Source organism: Nannobrachium achirus (genome assembly GCF_963921795.1).
Source record: "Nannobrachium achirus genome assembly, chromosome: 16".
Taxonomy (NCBI): Eukaryota; Metazoa; Chordata; class Actinopteri; order Myctophiformes; family Myctophidae; genus Nannobrachium; species Nannobrachium achirus.
In genome coordinates this window covers 19,980,346-19,994,372 of record NC_137823.1, presented here as the reverse complement: position 1 = coordinate 19,994,372, position 14,027 = coordinate 19,980,346, and the positions used below count along the sequence as shown (strand labels likewise).

The 14,027-nt window shown below is 45.8% G+C and overlaps 1 protein-coding gene across 1 annotated transcript in view; it reads left to right on the top strand.

Annotated features, from left to right (window-relative positions):
* The window catches only part of med23 (mediator complex subunit 23), a 43,870-nt gene that overhangs the window by 19,418 nt on the left and 10,425 nt on the right, over window positions 1-14,027 (top strand). The window contains exons 11-22 of the mRNA XM_080745290.1: window positions 1,756-1,968; window positions 2,600-2,743; window positions 3,507-3,652; window positions 4,152-4,397; window positions 5,149-5,291; window positions 6,380-6,554; window positions 6,968-7,131; window positions 8,351-8,475; window positions 10,401-10,606; window positions 11,133-11,313; window positions 12,080-12,251; window positions 12,996-13,211. Coding sequence (XP_080601416.1) covers window positions 1,756-1,968; window positions 2,600-2,743; window positions 3,507-3,652; window positions 4,152-4,397; window positions 5,149-5,291; window positions 6,380-6,554; window positions 6,968-7,131; window positions 8,351-8,475; window positions 10,401-10,606; window positions 11,133-11,313; window positions 12,080-12,251; window positions 12,996-13,211 — 2,131 coding nt within the window. The remainder of the gene's footprint in view (window positions 1-1,755; window positions 1,969-2,599; window positions 2,744-3,506; window positions 3,653-4,151; window positions 4,398-5,148; window positions 5,292-6,379; window positions 6,555-6,967; window positions 7,132-8,350; window positions 8,476-10,400; window positions 10,607-11,132; window positions 11,314-12,079; window positions 12,252-12,995; window positions 13,212-14,027) is intronic.

Here is a 14,027-nt window from a genome sequence, read left to right as displayed (position 1 = left end):
AATAGCTGATCCACAAGCTTACAACGCACCATGAAGTGACGCATTGTAAGCTTGTAGATCAGCTATTTCTGCTATTTTTGGGAACCGTTTGAAAACGTTTGAACATTTTCCAACATGGAAACTTTTATGACGATTAGGCAAAGCTAATTGTGATTATCTCAAATAATTGCAATTAGACAATTATGAAATCATTTTGACAGGCCTTGTCATGACCGTGACTTTCCTCTACATGGCCAGTGTGTTGGAAGTTGTACCGTGTCCCACTGTTCATTTCCAGATACCAACCCATTTTCAATTCCCATTTGGCCTTGCATGTGTGTATGCACTGTGCTGTTGTGTACTCTGTGCTGTGCTATTAGAGTGGTTTGTGGTGGTGTGTGTGTGTGTGTGTGTGTGTGTGTGTGTGTGTGTGTGTGTGTGTGTGTGTGTGTGATGTCTGATGTGTTCTTGGTGCTCAGGTTAACAGTGGTAGCCGATGTAGAAGGCAGCCTCCTCCACAGTGCCTCATGTACAGTACATAATGGTGTCATGCTCTATTTAATTCACAAACAATTAGCCACAACCCCGGCAGCCGTATCGTGGGGAGAGCTTTCGCTGGAAATGGGGCATAGCGGTGGTCGCCATTTTGTGGTGCCACAAATCGAAAGCCGATAGAGATTCCCGAAAGTATATATCAAATATCAATTTAAACCTGGAATCAAGCCATCCAGGTTCCTGGTGAATCATAACCATAAAACATTTGATTTATTTTACAGAAATAAAACAAATTTCAGTGTTTTATCAACCTTTTACAATGGCTACTTTATGTGTATCTGTGCACAGAAACCTTTGGCTTTTGGTTGAAAAATAAGCTCTGTTCCATATAGGATTACACAGAGTTATGTCATTAATGGATTTATTTTTATGCATATTTGGACTTGTATCATGTCGTTACTGAGTGACAATCAGGACCTAGAGTGTCAGTGCCTACTCTGCCCATCTCTCTCTCTCTCTCTCCCCTCTCGGACATCTCTACAGACTTTGCTTTGCTTCCCATCTCCAGCCCTCCTTTTACCCCCCCCCCCCCTTTCTCTCCCCCCTTTCCCTGTCCATTCAGTGTTAATTTCACAGAGTAAAATTATATGACGAAAATGACATTTTATTCACTGACAAAAAGACTTAACACTAATGTTTGGTTGGCTGCCATCAGGTGTTGTGCTCTGTAAATAGCAGATCTATATTCATATAGATCTGCTATTTTCAGCATGCAACCAAGTGTAAAATCACGCATTGCGACGCCATCAAGAAAATCAACCTTAAGTTTATAGTTGACTAGCCTCGGAAACCCAGACTTTTATTTTGGCGATAATAGTTGACTAACACAAAAACGTTTCAGAGGACTAAAATGTGATTAAAACTAAAATAATTCTGGTTCAAAAGACTATGGGCCCTGTTTCCGTCCATGCTAAAACCTAAACCGCTAAACTTCTTTGCCTTTTTTTACATAAATACTTCAAATAGCTGATCAACATGGACACGTTGTGTGCTTGTAGATCAGCTAATTGAACTATTTAAACATGTTTTTCAAAAGTAAAAAAGGCAAAGAAGTTTAAGGGTTTAGGGTTTAGCATGGACGAAAATAGGGCCCCATGACTAAAATCTAAATTTGCTATCAAAGTGAACACTGCATCCATCCATCCACGCTCCTCTTCTCACGGCTCTCCCTCTCTCCTCCCCTGTGCGTCTCCTCCTCCACCTCCTCCTCCACCTCCCCAGCACAAGCAGCGCTGCCCGGTGCTGGAGGAGCAGCTGGTGGACCTGGTGGTGTACGCCATGGAGCGCTCGGAGACGGAGGAGCACCTGATGATCGACGCCGACGTGGGCGGCACCAGCCAGCTGCTGTGGCAGCACCTCTCCTCGCAGCTCATCTTCTTTGTGCTCTTCCAGTTCGCCAGCTTCCCGCACATGGTGCTCTCACTGCATCAGAAGGTACTGTAAAAGCTTTACATTAACCACTTGAACCCTAGCATCCCTATTCTGAGTGGCACACTAGCCAAAAATAGCGGGAGTCGCTCTCCATTCCGACATGTCGTCACTCCGAAATTGACTTCTAATTTTTGGAGTGGCGACACTCCCATAGTGGTTAAGTTTAGGGTTAGGGTTAGAGATAGAGTTAGTGTCGGAATGGAGACATGTCGGAGTGGCGGGATATAACCAAAAATAGCAGATCTACAAGCTCACAACGCCTCACGTTGCGAGGCATTGTGTGCTTGTAGATCGGCTATTTCTGGCAAAGGTTTGGTGTAGAGGGGAAAAGAAGAGCAGTAGAAGTAAAAGTATTGACGGTTCAAGTGCTTAAATGTCTGAAAATACACAATCATCGAACAAACACTGATGACAGTGCTGTCAAACAAGTCTACGCTTTCTAAGAAATCTATGGAAATGTTTATTTTCCAACGCAATTGTACACACTATATTGGCTCTAGGGGGGTCCCTGCTTCATCTCTCTCTCAGCTAAGGGGTGCTAGGCTTGAAAACGTTGAAGACCCCTTGTCTATGGCCCTAACCCGGTGTTGGTTTTGCTCTCTCTCTCTCTCTCTTTGTGTGTGTCTCCCTGCAGCTTGCTGGCAGAGGTCTGATCAAGGGCAGGGACCACCTGATGTGGGTGCTGCTGCAGTTCATCTCAGGGAGCATCCAGAAGAACGCCCTGGCTGACTTCCTACCCGTCATGAAGCTCTTCGACCTGCTCTACCCCGAGAAAGAGGTATTTGTACCCCCAGGGGGGTCCCCAGATGATTAACCTGATGTGAAACATTGTTTTCTCACTCAACAGTAAACAAACCAACATAAGAGTAAGTGTATAGAGGGTACAGTATATGCACATTTCTATAGTGACAATTTAAGCACTTTTTAATACCTCTAAAATGTCAAATTAAACATTGGCCAAGTTGTCAAATATTAGAAGCAGAAATTGTGAAAATAGCTATGTGCATATAGATCTGTTATTTTCACAATAGAACCATGTTATACAAAATGTAATGCCTCAACTCTTAGTGGTCGTCGGGTGGGGGGTCCCCAGTTAAAATATTAATATTTTGGCAGCCCTTGAAAGGTTGAGGACCACTGATATAATGCCTCAACACTATTTGAACGCGAATACATATAATGCAGTTTTGACAACATGTTGAGTTCCAAAATATCCTACTGTTTGTATAGTTTGTGTAGACAAACTACCTGGCAGTGGCTCAGGAAGTAGAGCGACCACGGTTTTGAACCGGAGGTTTCCCAGTTCGATCCTGGGCTCCCCCAGGGTTAAGTGTTGAAATGTCCTTGAGCAAGACTCTAAACCCCTAGTTGCTCCCGATAAGCAGGCTGGTGCCTTGCATGGTTTCCTCCACCATCTGTAGAAGGTGTGTGAATGGGTGAATGTAATGCACAATCTATGTAAAGCGCCTTGGATAAAGGTCCATTTATCTTTTTTTCCCCTTTTTACCATTTACAAACTCTCTCTCTCCCCCTCCCTCCAGTGTATTCCAGTGCCAGACATTAACAAGCCCCAGTCCACTCATTCCTTCGCCATGACCTGCATCTGGATCCATCTGAACCGCAAGGCCCAGAATGACAACTCCAAGCTGCAGATACCCATCCCACACTCTCTCAAACTACACCACGAGTAGGTATCCACTGGATATACAGCAGGTGTCCCCCTAGATCCAAGCAGCTATTCCCCAGAGCAGTCCCCCACTTGCAAGATTATAGTGTTGTCAAACTAATCTATGAAGCCATCATAGGCTCATTTTCGGTGGACTCCAGCAGCACTTTAGTTACCGTACTAGTTACTTTGTTGATTTTCATTTTGATTATTATTACAAAACATACATTACCCCATTTCAGCCCTATATACATTTTGGCCATTTGAAAATGGACGATCTACAAGCTCACAATGGGGCACATTGTAGATCTGCTATTTTCAAAAGATCTTTTATATATTTGAAAACCGGTGAAATGGGACATTCTGCACAATGCACAATACTTACTACCTTTGGTACTTTAAGTACATTTTGATACCAGTACGTTTATGCTTTTACTCAAGTAAATTTCAGTAAAACACGTGAGTACATCTCCCACCACTGCTCTTATCCCTCTCGTCTCTCCCACCCAACCTGGCCCAGGTTCCTGCAGCAGTCTCTGCGTAACAAGACCCTGGGCATGTCCGACTACAAGATCGCCCTGCTGTGCAACGCCTACAGCACCAACAGCGAGTGCTTCACGCTGCCCATGGGCGTCCTGGTGGAGACCATCTATGGCAACGGCTCGCAGAAGATCAACCTGCCCGGCACCAACTGCGTGGCGTCGGGCGCCGTCACGCCTCTACCCATGAACCTGCTGGACTCTCTGACTGTACACGCCAAGATGAGGTACTTATGGATGGATAGCATGTAGATACTCTCTGAACACGCCAAGATAAGGTACTTATGGATGGATAACATGTAGATACTGAAAAGAAACAACTTGGACTACTCATGCATTGAAGGAAGCATGAGGTCAGTCCGTTGTCTCCCCAGGCGTGGCAGAGGGAGAGCAGAGCCCAGGATTACATAGGCAATTGGCACTGGGTGAAAATGGGTTGCAAAATCCTGGGATAAAAATTATAAGAAAAAAAAAAACATGTAGATACTCTGTACACGCCAAGATGAGGTACTTATGGACGAATTCAATTCAATTTTATTAGAGTGTCAAATCATAACAAGTTATCTCAAGACACTTTACAAAGGCTAAAGAGCCCTGAGAGAGAGGGAGGGGGAGAGAGAGGGAGAGACAAGGGAAAGGGGTGGAGGGAGGGAGGGAGAGACGGATAGCATTTAGATACTCTTATCTAGGGCTGTCACGATTATGACATTTTACATGACGATTAATTGTCACTCAAATAATTGCGATTAACAATTTCATTGTGTTTTTGTCGTCGACAATTACATTTCTGTTTGGCTTGTAGGCTTTGAAGTTGCACATGGCAGTTATGACCGATAACCTAAATATCTAAAGGAATGACTGACATATTTGACAACTTTGTACTTTAATAACATAAATAATTCTAGGCCTAAAGGGGGTAAAAATGGCTAACGGGTCTCTGACGGTCTTTCCCTCTCCTGTTCTCTCTCCTGTGCACAGTCTGATCCACAGTATAGCCACGCGGGTGATCAAGTTGGCCCACACCAAGTCCAGCAACGCCCTGGCCCCCGCTCTGGTGGAGACCTACAGCAGACTGCTGGTCTACATGGAGATAGAGTCCCTGGGCATCAAAGGCTTCATCAGTGAGTGTTCCACCATGATCTCTGTTATTGTTGTGGCTCTTGTGTCGTGGCTACAAACTGGTTCTGGAAAGTTTAATGTTATGGAAAGTTCTGGGTTATGCTTTAGTAGTGGGGAAAGTGCCATTGGATGGCATGTTGATTAGACAGATGCTCATTTGTTCACCTGGTATTCTATAGTTTTTTTTTAATTTACAGAATGATATTTATATACTGTAGCAGGTTGATTAGACAGACGCTAGGCTTATAGTTCACTTGTTATCCTAGTTTCTTTGACTCTACACTTAGTGTCTTTGCACTTATTTACCAGCTGAGTAGAGTTCTTATTCCGATCTCACACGTCACTCTAGATAGGAATGTCTGCTAAATGCCTTAATTGAAATTGTAAAAGTAATAGTCTTTCATGAATGCTGAACAACTTGAAACACTGGGGACTTACACACAGATGTTTTCCCCTCCACACTCTGTGTGCATGGATTACAGTCATTTGGGTTCCATTGAAGCCGGCATGTCTTTTATGAAAGCACGTTGCGCGCCGAAAGTAGCCGATCTACAAGCTCACTACACGTAGCTCTACTTAAAGAGTATGTGAAGTTGTCAAACTAGCAACAGAATACAAATGTTCAGGAGGATCTTCCATGGAACATTGAATGGTCTCAGAAATGTCGTGAAAGTGAGAGGTTAAAGCCTCAATCTGTGTGATTTCTCTACAATGATGATAACTAAACATCATCATTACATTTTCAGCCATGAGATTTTATTTAGCTATATTCTGTGTGTGCACTTGTGTGTGTGCATTTTTATATAGACCGATGCAATTTAGATAGCGTCTTTATAGACTGATGCCAGGGCATTTCTTGACTTGGCATCCTATCATACATCGAAGCTATAGCTTAGATGTAGATTACTGATGTTTTGATGCTATTGATGTTTTGAATAGGTCCTTGGTTTATCTACTTTTTAGGTACTTCTATGCATTTGATGTATTACCTTGTGCTGTTTTTGCTTACTGTAAGTTGCTCTAGTCTAGATTAAGAGTGTCTACTAAATGCCTAAATTGTGTGTGTGCGTGTGTGTCTCCCTCTCTCCAGGCCAGCTGTTGCCCAACGTGTGTAAGTCCCATGCGTGGGGCATCCTGCACACGCTGCTGGAGATGTTCAGCTACCGCATGCACCACATCCAGCCTCACTACAGAGTCCAGCTGCTGAGCCACCTGCACAGCCTGGCCACTGTCCCCCAGACCAACCAGAACCAACTGCATCTATGGTAATAATAATAATAATACTGTCCCCCAGACCAACCAGAACCAGCTGCATCTATGGTAATAATAATAATAATAATAACACACAGCCTGGCCACTGTCCCCCAGACCAACCAGAACCAGCTGCATCTATGGTACTGTAATAATAATCATATTAACAATGTAGATAATAATGGCAGGCACTAATATATTGTCGCTGTCGCTGTGCCTACTTGATCACACTACATTTTCTATTTGTTAAATTGAATCCTGAAAAGTGACAGTTTTGGACACAATGAGGTTTCAATGAGGGCTCCAGACTAACCTTTTCACAGGTAGACTGGTGCCACCTGAAATTGTGTATTAGAAATATTATAAATATATTATTTTCCTTTCTGACCACACTGACTGGTCTCCCGTGGTGTTTGTGTCCGCACAGCGTGGAGAGCACGGCGCTGAGGTTGATCACAGCGCTGGGGAGCTCCGAGGTGCAGCCCCAGTTCACCAGGTTCCTCAGCGACCCCAAGACGGTCCTGTCGGCCGAGTCAGAGGAGCTGAACCGAGCGCTGATCCTCACCCTGGCCAGAGCCACGCACGTTACTGGTAAATGACTCTGAACCTCCTCACCATGTCCCAGAGCCACGCACATTACTGTAAATTACCCTGATCCTCCTCAACCTTAGCCTCGCGTAGCCAGGCTTACTCATCTGTGAAGAGAAAAGTCTGGTCAAGATATGAAGCAGAGAGAGTTCTAGGAGGTGGGGCTGAATTTTTCCGGAAGTTCACTGTGCTGTGTCCCTGCAAACATATTCCCAGCTGAAAAACATGTGTTCTACTTTTTCCGCTCCGTCGGTTGCGCTAGCAATAAACAATATAGAAACAATAACGTGGATTTGGACAATGTTACACCTATTAAGAGCGAGTTAAGAGCTACAATCATTGTGTTTGTTTTGCTGGGGAATGTAAACAGACACCGCATGGCGTAACTTCCGTTAAACGCAGCACTTCCGGCACTTTGTGCCGCGCTGCAAGCTTGTACAACTGCTATTTTTGCCTTTTTTTAACACACTATTTAGAGATGGGGTTCCGCGGTCAAATATAATATTCTCTCCTGGATATGTTTCCCTTCCATGAGCACCGTGGTTTGGAGGGATACCAGTATAGCGCTGCTGCAACTTCTGTCTTTGAGATAAGATTTTACGTTTGTTTTACGTGTATTATTTGGCTACTGTATTATGTGTTTTGAAAGGCTGTGTGTGTGTGTGTGTGTGTGTGTGTGTGTGTGTGTGTGTGTGTGTGTGTGTGTGTGTGTGTGTGTGTGTGTGTGTGTGTGTGTGTGTGTGTGTGTGTGCGTGTGTGTGTGCGTGTGTGTGTGCGTGCGTGCGTGCGTGCGTGCGTGCGTGCGTGCGTGCGTGCGTGCGTGCGTGCGTGCGTGCGTGCGTGCGTGCGTGCGTGCGTGCGTGCGTGCGTGCGTGCGTGCGTGCGTGCGTGCGTGCGTGCGTGCGTGCGTGCGTGCGTGCGTGCGTGCGTGCGTGCGTGCGTGCGTGCGTGCGTGCGTGCGTGCGTGCGTGCGTGCGTGCGTGCGTGCGTGCGTGCGTGCGTGCGTGCGTGCGTGCGTGCGTGCGTGCGTGCGTGCGTGCGTGCGTGCGTGCGTGCGTGCGTGCGTGCGTGCGTGCGTGCGTGCGTGCGTGCGTGCGTGCGTGCGTGCGTGCGTGCGTGCGTGCGTGCGTGCGTGCGTGCGTGCGTGCGTGCGTGCGTGCGTGCGTGCGTGCGTGCGTGCGTGCGTGCGTGCGTGCGTGCGTGCGTGCGTGCGTGCGTGCAGATTTCTTCACTGGGTCAGACTCCATCCATGGGACGTGGTGTAAGGACATCCTACAGACCATCATGAACTTCACCCCTCATAACTGGGCCTCACACACACTGTCCTGTTTCCCTGCTCCACTACAGGTACTACACACACACACACACACACACACATTGGGTAGGTCCACTATAGCAGCAGATTCAGAGAGCTAGATCTAGATATGAACACGCAGGATAATTAATATTTTCATTTCATTTCATTTCATTTATTTTTGTTTCGCACATGTAGTATCACATATCACAGAAAGGCAACGATTTGGACGATATCAATTGGCTTGGATCTCAAACTGGGTGTTGGGATCCCCAGAAGGGGGGGGGGGGTCCCCAGATGATTAGCTTAACACATTGGATGCTACAATAGACTGCGCTTTATTTTGAAGAGCCCCGGAAGCCCTGATCGTGTCCATGTTGTGGAAATTCACGGTCTAAACATGACCGCCTGTTGTTGTTTACATTCATGTTTACATTCAGACGAAAATCTAAAATCCTAACAGCGGCCGATCCTCACGGCCCAGTGTCGCGGTGAAAAAAACGGTTCTCTGCGTTTCTGGAAGTAGATTCTGAGATAAAGCCGTTTCTTTGCATCAGCAATGAATAGGAGCATGGATTGACACTAACGGTTGCCCGACTGCCCGGGGCAGTTAAATAAAATGGTCGGGCAGGTGAAGTTTGCCACCAGGTTGCCCGACCGGGCAAGTGCACATTTTGAGTAACATAATATGAGATCTGTTTCTTTAGCCTACTTGAACGGGGCTATAGAGTGTTCAGTCTCTCTCTCTCGTCCGTCCGTCCGTCCGTCCGTCCGTCCGTCCGTCCGTCCCTCCGTCCGTCCGTCCGTCCGTCCCTCCCTCCGTCCGTCCCTCCCTCCGTCCGTCCGTCCGTCCGTCCCTCCCTCCCTCCACACACACAACACACAACACACACCTCACAAACACCACACACACGCACACGTCGTGCAGTGGGCTGGATTGCTGCTACGTGAGCTCCTTTGAAAACAGCTAATCTACAAGCTCACATTATGCAAAAATAAAAAATAAAAAGATGTGCATCAGACAGACGGACACGATGAGCGCTCAGCTGCAACGAGTTATAAGTCAAAATTGCGCGATGCAACCCGTAAAGCGATATGGCTCATTGTGCGACCATGAAGTGAGTGCTATGGAGAAACTAATTATTTATCTATGAGTTTTTCCAATCCCCAAAACAGGCGCAGGAGTAGCGCTAGAGTAGCGAGTGCAAAAGAAGACATAACGCTTCCAGTTAGACTTGTTATCGCTACTGCGCCAAGGGAACGGGTGCATGATCCGCTTGATCCCATACTCATCATAAGACTTCCGTTGCCCCAGACTGTATGACGGGAGCATTTGCAAATCGCCGGATTCAACAGTCTGGCCACGCAATACTACACAGGGTTCCCACGATCATGAAATTCCTGGAAATATTTTGAAATTAGAAAAATATTTTTCCAGTACTGGAAAAGTTTTGGAATTTATCAAGGTCCTGGAAGGTCCTGGAAAAAAATAGCTATGCATTGTCTTTGGTTATTGATTTTGTTAATACCTCTGAAATGACAAATTAAACACGGGCCAAATTGTCAAACATATATACAACGCCTCGCAACGTGAGGCGTTGTGTGCATGTAGATCTGCTATTTTCACAATAGAACTGTGTTATACAAAATTCCTCAACTCTTAGTGCTCGTCAGAGTGCCGGGGTCCCCAGTTATAATATGATTATTTCTGGGGTCACAGCCTGAAAAGGTTGAGAACCACTGGCATACACTACCTGTCTTTGGGCATTGCACATAGGAGTAAGCATTATTTAGCTGAATTATTGTTATATAGTCCTGGAAATTGGGTTAAATATTCTGGAAAAGTTTTGGAAAAGTTTTGGAAATGAATTGGTAAAAATGTGTGGGAACCCTGACTACAGTATGTCATTCCCTTCTCTCTCTCTCTCTCTCTCTCTCTCTCTCTCTCTCTCTCTCTCTCTCTCTCTCTCTCTGCCAGGCGTTCTTCAAGCAGAACAACGTGCCCCAGGAGTCCCGCTTCAACCTGAAGAAGAACGTTGAGGAGGAGTACAGGAAGTGGAAGTCCATGTCCAACGAGAACGACATCATCACGCACTTCTCCATGCAGGGCTCGCCGCCGCTCTTCCTCTGTCTGCTGTGGAAGATGCTGCTGGAGACCGACCACATCAACCAGATAGGATTCAGGTTAGAGATGGGATGTATGGCTCTTTGAAGTGAGCTGGATCTCTGGGAGCCGTGCAAAAGACTGGCTCATTTTAGTTACTAGTTACTTTGTAGATTTTGATTAGAATTACAAATACATTTCGGCCATATACTTTCCCGCATTTGAAAACAGCCGATCTACAAGCTCACAATGTGTCACAACGCCACGCATTGTGAGCTTGTAGATGTTCAGACAGTCACAGACAGATGTTGCCTGGCGTTGCCAGCCTCTATCACACACTTCGTTTTGGGAAGAGAGTCTGGGATTTCAGGAAGAGTTTTCATTTCTGGGGTTTGCCCCAAACCACGTGCCCCAAGCCTACAGAAACCACAGGTCTGAAGTTAAAATGTTGAGAATAGAGCCTTATAATTCTTCTCTTATGGGGGTCCCTGGCATATCTTTTCAAATGGGGTCCACGGGCTAAAGTGTCAATTTGCGGGTCCTTGAAATGAACAAGTTTGAGAGCCACTGGTTTAATCCGTGCCTCGTCCCTCTCGTCCCCGTCAGGGTGTTGGAGCGCATCGGGGCTCGTGCGCTGGTGGCCCATGTGCGCACGTTCGCTGACTTCCTGGTGTACGAGTTCAGCACGTCGGCCGGCGGCCAGCAGCTCAACAAGTGCATCGAGATCCTCAACGACATGGTGTGGAAGTACAACATAGTCACCCTGGACAGACTCATCCTGTGTCTGGTGAGCACACGCACGCACGCACGCACGCACGCACACACACACACACACACACACACACGCACTTAGTACTATACTTAAAGGACAAATTCACCACTTTTCAACCTATCTTCATATAATTCATCCTCATTAATGTTCATGATAAAATAGCACCATTTTTTCTCTACTCTGTCTGTGTCTCAGAGGAGGGCTGTGGGCAGTTCAGAAACCCGCCTACCAGTGACATCATCGATGGGGGGATTCAAGCTAATGGAAACTGTAGGCTTTCCATTCCTGAAAAGTTGCAATGTTATAACGGAAGTCATTGTTCTCGCGATAATAAAAATCTGTATATGTTTTTCAAAAATATTGTTTAGAAAGAAATCAACAATGATGTCACTGGATGATGGGTTTCTGAACTTCCCACAGCTCTCCTAAGAGACGGACAGAGTAGAAAAAAAAAATGTGCTATTTTATCATGAACATTAGTGAGGACCCTATTATATGAAGATAGGTTGAAAAGTCATGAAGTCGTCCTGTAACGTTTTAGGATTCTCAGAATTGTTATACACCTGTTTCCGCGAGAATTTACTGTAGCATTATTTGCTGGACACTTCCAGTTAACAGCAGACATACAAGCTCACGTTGCGTCACAGATGCAACCGTTGAGCTTGTAGATCACTCTCGGCTGAGGCGCCGGAAGCTGCCTGCACACTCTGCGCAATGCACAATGGGATGTTGGAAAGTTGTGGATAGCGTTTTTAATTGTAAGCGTCTCCTCCTCTCTCAGGCCATGCGCAGCCATGAGGGTAACGAGGCTCAGGTGTGCTACTTCATCATCCAGCTGCTGCTGCTGAAGCCCAACGACTTCAGGAACCGAGTCAACGACTTTGTCAAGGAGAACGCTCCCGAGCACTGGCTGCAGAGCGACTGGCACAACAAGCACATGGCCTACCACAAGGCACGCACGCACACGCACACACACACACACACACACACACACACACACACACACACACACACGCACGCACACACACACACACACACACACACGCGTACACGCACACACAGCTGCAAAGCGTCTGGCACACCAAGCACATGGCCTACCACAAGGAACGCGCACACATACACACATACATGCTATTCACCGTTAGCCTGGGTACCAGCCTTCTATGCTATGTTCAGTGGATTGGTTTTGTCACTTCCTCCATTTGAATGTATTTCCTAACATCGCCTGTTACGTAGGCGACATCGTCCTTTAGGTAGATATTTTGTATCCACTTCTGGCAAACATCTTTGTAATTCCTCGTCCAGCGTATCAAGTTGCACCGCAGCCATGGCTGACTGTGCCCTCTGCAGGGGAGTGCTCAGGAAAACGGTCTATATGTCTATATGATTTTAGAAATGTTGTTGTATAGTATATATGGTTGCTGTCTGTCAGAAACCTCTTATCTCCATATTCTAACTTTGTGTATAAATGAATGCCCTACTTGATCACACAGAAGCATCAAAAGTAGCAGATCCACCAGATCTGCTACTTTTGATGTTTATGATTCATTATTTTACTTGAATAGCTGAGAAGTAACAGTTTTGTACATAAAACAGTTGGTTTAAAATTATAATAAATAATAATAATGAATCATAATAATAATGTTATGACTATGTGTGTGTGAGAGTAGAAGTACCCAGAGAAGCTGTACTTCGAGGGCCTCCAGAGAAGCTGTACTTCGAGGGCCTGGCGGACCAGGTCAGCCCGCCCATGCAGCTGCAGTCTCAGTACCTTCCCATCTACTTTGGCAACGTGTGCCTGCGCTTCCTGCCCGTCTTCGACATCGTCATCCACCGCTTCCTGGAGCTGCTGCCCGTCTCCAAGTCCCTGGAGACCCTGCTGGACCACCTGGGAGGACTCTACAAGTTCCACGGTGGGTTTATAACCCATTTTAGGCCTGAACACACTATGACACATTTTTGAAAAATCGTGAAAATTAGAATTTCTTTAAGTGTCTTTTTTGAATCCTTCTAAGATTTTGGGAAAAAAAAACCTATGTTTCTGTGTCGGCAATCTGGCCAGCCATCGTCAAAGAAAATGTCCTTTTCACTTAACTGGAGCTCAGTTAGTCTGTTCTTGAGAGACTACTATGTTAGTGGTTCTCAAACCTTTTCATGTGAAGGACCCCCAAAATGACATGTATTTGGCCACGGACCCCCCCATCTCAAAATATTTATTTCCAGGGACCCCCCAGAAGCAAAATTTTAGTTACAAACGTTCACTTTGAAATTACATATATTCAAAGATTTGCACACATTTTCACGACTTTTTCAAAAATAGCAGATCTACAAGCTTGCAGCGCGGCACTCGGTGCCGCGCTGTGAGCTTGTATATCTGCTATTTTTTAATAGTTAAAGCATCCACAAATTTTAGGCCTAAATGGGTTTAGGACGCTGCTGCTATTTCTGGGGCACTGGTTCTCAACCGCGACCCCCACAATAATCATAGTTGAACTGGGGACCCCTCACCCCAGAGTTGAGGCATTACATTTTGTATAGCATGGTTTTATTGTGAAAATAACTGATCTACATGCGTTGCGAGGCGTTGTGAGCATAATATTTGACAAATTGACCAATGTTTAATTAGTCTTTTCAGAGGTATTAAAAAGTCCTTAAATTGTCACTTTAGAAATGTGCTATACACTTAGCTATACACCCCCCGACCGACAGGTTGAGAACCACTGTTGTAG